Source organism: Priapulus caudatus, unplaced genomic scaffold (assembly GCF_000485595.1).
Source record: "Priapulus caudatus unplaced genomic scaffold, Priapulus_caudatus-5.0.1 Scaffold98, whole genome shotgun sequence".
Lineage (NCBI taxonomy): Eukaryota > Metazoa > Priapulida > Priapulimorpha > Priapulimorphida > Priapulidae > Priapulus > Priapulus caudatus.
In genome coordinates this window covers 248,249-253,236 of record NW_014577159.1, presented here as the reverse complement: position 1 = coordinate 253,236, position 4,988 = coordinate 248,249, and the positions used below count along the sequence as shown (strand labels likewise).

The window sequence follows — 4,988 nt, the reverse complement described above, 5'->3', positions numbered from 1 at the left end:
ACCATTGAAACTAAGGCGGCGGTTCATAGTTGCTAGCGTAGTTTAGGCAGTAGAGGTCAACGTACACACATAGTAGAGTCTTACCATTGAAACTAAGGCGGCGGTTCATAGTTGCTAGCGTAGTTTAGGCAGTAGAGGTCAACGTACACATATAGTCAGACCATAACATTGAAACTAAGGCGACGGTTCATAGTTGCTAGCGTAGTTTAGGCAGTAGAGGTCAACGTACACATATAGTAAGGTCATAACATTGAAACTAAGGCGGCGGTTCATAGTTGCTAGCGTAGTTTAGGCAGCAGAGGTCAACGTACACATATATTATAGTAAGGTCATAACATTGAAACTAAGGCGGCGGTTCATAGTTGCTAGTTTAGGCAGTAAAGGGTAAAATTAATATACACGCAGGAAGGCAGGAACATTATAACGAACGCGTCTGGGTGTGAGCTGCTACCGTGGTTAGGCTGCTTGAAGAATGAATGCAGGAGCACACATAGGTGATGCCAAAACCAATTATACTAGTGACTATCACGTGTTTTACGACTAGAAACATTTTCTATACTCTAAATTCCAGTCCGTCCACAAGTTAAATCATTCCTACAGCAACCAGTGAATGACACGGAATCGCATTAATTTAAAGCAAAGACATCAATTGCCAAAATAGATAAGAACCAACATATATGCACTCATAATTATACGCTATCAAATATAGTTATTCTTCACATACTGAGCAGGGTACCATTGGTGAATAATTCTAACTCGTGAATTAAATCAAAAATGATTCAAATAATCAAAAACAATTTTTCAGTTTCAGATTTGAATTTATCGGAAATTAGTTAGACCTCCAGCTGAGTACACATCAACGTATGGCTTTAGTTTTGAACTTTAGACTACGGACCCCGACTCGCTTTGATACACTCTCTTCTTGAGAGCAAGGGAGAGTTGAAAGTTCGTTAAACTTTCTATACCCACCTCAGTTCATTCATACCACACGTACTTCACTCACTGAAAACACACGCTGCTACCATGAATTTTCTTCTGGAATAGTTGTAAACAAATAGAACTCTATGCGTTGACGGACACCTGCCAGCCAACTATAGCGGACGAAAAAAAAAGAACAGAAAATCATGCAAAGAGATATCGTGAGATTCGGGCACCAGGAGGCGCCACATTCGACCAGAGGTTTCCGCAGTTGTAATCCATGAATAATTGGACACAGATCGCACCCATGCAAGTTGCAGGAGTTACCGACAGCAATGATAAAACAACACCGCTTCTCGTCTCGCACGAATCGCAGACTCTCTCGCTGTCACCCCAATTTAACTAATGCATTTGAACTTGTCATTTTCTGGCCGCGGACTGAGGAGAAAACCACACTGCACTATATTACCATCAATTGCCTGTGTGTGTGCGCGCGTGCTTGTATACACATCAATTAATGATTATCATTTTACTGTGTCCCATCATTGATATTCTATCCACTTTTACTGCGGCTGAAAGAGCGAGAAATCTTCGCTGACGACGATATGCATGCCCGCCCACGGCAAAGATAATGGAATCCACAATTACATTTGCAGAACTTGCAAATATTATATCAGGGAGGGTCGGAGCGAAAAGTAGTAACCCATTAATTGGCAATAAAACGCAATCAGTTGTTGCCATAGCAACTGTGTTCTGATTGGATACGACTGATCTGATGATATATTGACACCAGCCAGAACGGAGAGTAAACAGTTCTTGGTGAAATCGGATAAAGGCGCACGCGCACCAGCCGAAGTTAGCTCAACGACAAAGTCTCGTTTGATTAATACGCACTTGCATGGATGCAACATGGCAGGGGTATATATGACTTCTGAACTCACGCACTGTTTCATTGTGCAACGGAGGCAGCCGCCATAACTTATGCACGCATGTTAAATGCAGCCATGAAAATGACAAATAGTAAGTAAAATGACAGCGAAACGATTATTTGCATTTTACAGGATTTACGGTGCCCGGGTGACAACTGTAAAAACCTTCAATGATGAATAGTAAGTCTTAAAACTATTCACTGTTCGCGTACTATACATGCAGCATCAGAAACAACCATTGCGCATATAAAACAAACATGTATTAGTTCACAGACTTGCTCGGATTATACATGCAGGCTTCTGAGACAGCCATGTGATATAACACGTACCTTAGCTTCACACTATTTACACGTAGGCTATAGGTCAACTACACGTGGAAGAGAGTATTCCTTGAACATTGTATTGCTTGATATGTTGTCAGAATTTCTAATTGGCACAATTAAATGGCGTACGAGCATCATTATTATATCAACGCCACTGATATTATATATTATAATATTTATATATATTTGCCAAATATACCAATAAAATTATAGGTCTACATGGGCCAAGAACTTAATACGATAGGCCATTAAATTACAAAAGGTTTTGATATCTGATACTAAAATTAACTCACTCCAACCAACTTTATAAACTTTGGATGTGTTTGTGGTAGCTCATTGATTTATTAAAATATTGTGTATGTACAGTGTTAACTGTTTCCCCTGGCCAAAAAGGTCCGTGAGGTGGTCAATTTTACGTGTGTTGAGTTTGCGCGTTTCGAGGTCCTAGCAAAGCGAGCACCGTAGGTGCTCCCCCAGCTAGGGTGGTCCGGGGGCATGCCCCCCGAAATTTTTTAGAAAAAAATGGTGCAATTTGGTGCATTATAACTTTTAAGCTATTATTTCGATTTTAGTTCAATAAAGTGGAGTTTACTGATGGAAGAACAGTGATTTTAGTCAGCGAGGCGGTGTTTTGGACAAATTTCTGTGTGACGGCTGAGAGTTTGAGCGAGGCGACGCGCCTCGCTCATGTCAATGCAGGGGAAACACTGGTGTTTACTAGAGGCAATAGACATCAGCAATATGATCGAATTTGCGTGGCTAAAAAAATTTGTATCAATCTATTATCGAAAGTTAAACACAGGTAGCACAAGTTAAGTTACAGTATTTCACAGTTATTCCTATCTTGTAGGGTTGTTTTGTAACATCTTACCTATAGCTAAAGTAGACATTAAGCACGTGTCAGTTAAATGCTCATGACTGTGTGCTAGCTGGTTGAGTATACACAACGAATAACCAGAATCACGATAACCAGATATTCTTGATGTGCGTCTAGCTAACTACTGTTATACGGAAAGACGGGAGCGAAACATAAATGGAAAGATTGTATCGCATGATTTCAGCTCAGTGGGCCTACAGCTGCACTTAATACCAAAGGGTTACCGCGACAAATTGACGCACTACGACTGCTAGCAGGCCTATATATTGATATTTATATATTTATTTATAGCACACACGCGACTAATGCTGCCTACGGTCGTGTAGCCACTAATCACGCAAACCTCATTCGGAGGATGTTCTACAAAGACAAAGCCACGAGCAACAAGTCCACGTTAAAATTAGTTTTGTATTGATCCAACACTGAACTTTTCCTGGCACTCTGACCAGGGAGCCGTAAAACCTGCGCTGTGAGTTGAGGAGGGAGGTGTATGTGGAAGCGCTGTGAGATGTAAAGGGAAGCTGATGAGGTGGGAGGGAGTGGACTGATACACTATTAAAGATGGGGAGGAGAGGAGGGGCTATTCAAAGCGGAGGTGGGATGTGCCGGGAGGGGGGAAGGGTTGAGGTATTGTGAAATGTGGAGCGGGAAGAGATTTTACGAATATGTTGCATAATGCGGAAGTCGTTGGTTCGATAGAAGCAGTTATGGGACCGCTCACCTGAACGATAAGAATGATAAGTGTAGTACCTGTCATCGATTGTTGGGCCTTGGCCGGGGAGCTTCCTGCTAGAACCTTTCTACTCATCCTGCTGTTCCTCTCTCGCATCGCTGCCTCCCTGCCGCTGGTCCCTAAACCTTCCCTCGCCGCTCCTCCACGGTGACCCTCCCTCGCCGTCTCCTCGGCTGCTTCTGCTGGGTTCTCCCTCGCCTGCGATTCGCCGTCCCTCTCCTTACCCTTTGAATGAATTAGGCTTCTTTCTTCTCTGGAGTAGGTCACTCTTGCCAAGTTTCTGCACGTGGGAGAAGAACTGCTGCTCTTCTGCTTATCTTGTTCTTTTGGTGGCGTCTCGTCTTCCTCCTTGTCTTTCGGCGGGCTCTGTCGACCCTTTCTGAGCTTCTCCCTCAGAGGGGCTTCTCTTAAGGGTACTGGGTTGCCAGTCTCAAACCTTTTCTTGCTTCTTAAGGTTCTTACATCGGATTGAAATTCCTAAAAAAATGGCAAAATGGAATACTTTTATATCAAAAACGAATACTCGGTGATTGAATTAGTTGGTATTACAACGTGCGTCCGAGAAGAGCACAACAAATTAATCACAATGACTTGCTCATGCACACAAGCAACAAGGCGAACTCCCTCCACCAATTGCTAATGAAGACGTTCTGAAGGTAAAACATTCACCATTGCAACAGCAGATGAAAACTTATGTCGATGCTATAGCATTCGAACGAATCTTTTTACTTTTACTTTTGCTACTAATTAGCAACTTTACCATGGGGAAATAATAGAATTCCCCTGTTTTTGTGAGTTTAATTATGACTAATAGAATAAGGAAATCTCAGGATGTGCCGTTGGCAATATAAAATCACATAATTGGATTGGCATGATTAATGTTTCCGTTACAATGCCAATTTGCTAACTGCTAAGCAGCAGCCCATGTAACCGAATTAATATGTCTATAACAACACTTCTTAACCAGTTTCTGAAAATAACTACCCTTTTTTAACCAAGAGAGAATCTGGCACCTAGCCAGCTGAGAAATAGAAGATTTAATAATCTTCATGTGAAGTAAAAAAAAGTCGCGTCAATGCTATTTGGATGAACGCTGTTGACTAACCATTAGTATTGCTCCCTGAGCCTCCCTCTCTCTCTCTCTCTCTCTCTCCCTCTCTCTCTCTCTCTCTCTCTCTCTCTCTCTCTCTCTCTCTCTCTCTCTCTCT

At 42.1% G+C, this 4,988-nt stretch overlaps 1 protein-coding gene across 1 annotated transcript in view; it reads right to left on the bottom strand.

Moving 5' to 3' along the window:
* The window catches only part of LOC106805051, a 25,160-nt gene that overhangs the window by 14,720 nt on the left and 5,452 nt on the right, over positions 1-4,988 (bottom strand). Inside the window, exon 2 of the mRNA XM_014806524.1 lies at positions 3,798-4,257. Within this exon, the coding sequence (XP_014662010.1) occupies positions 3,798-4,257 (460 nt within the window). The remainder of the gene's footprint in view (positions 1-3,797; positions 4,258-4,988) is intronic.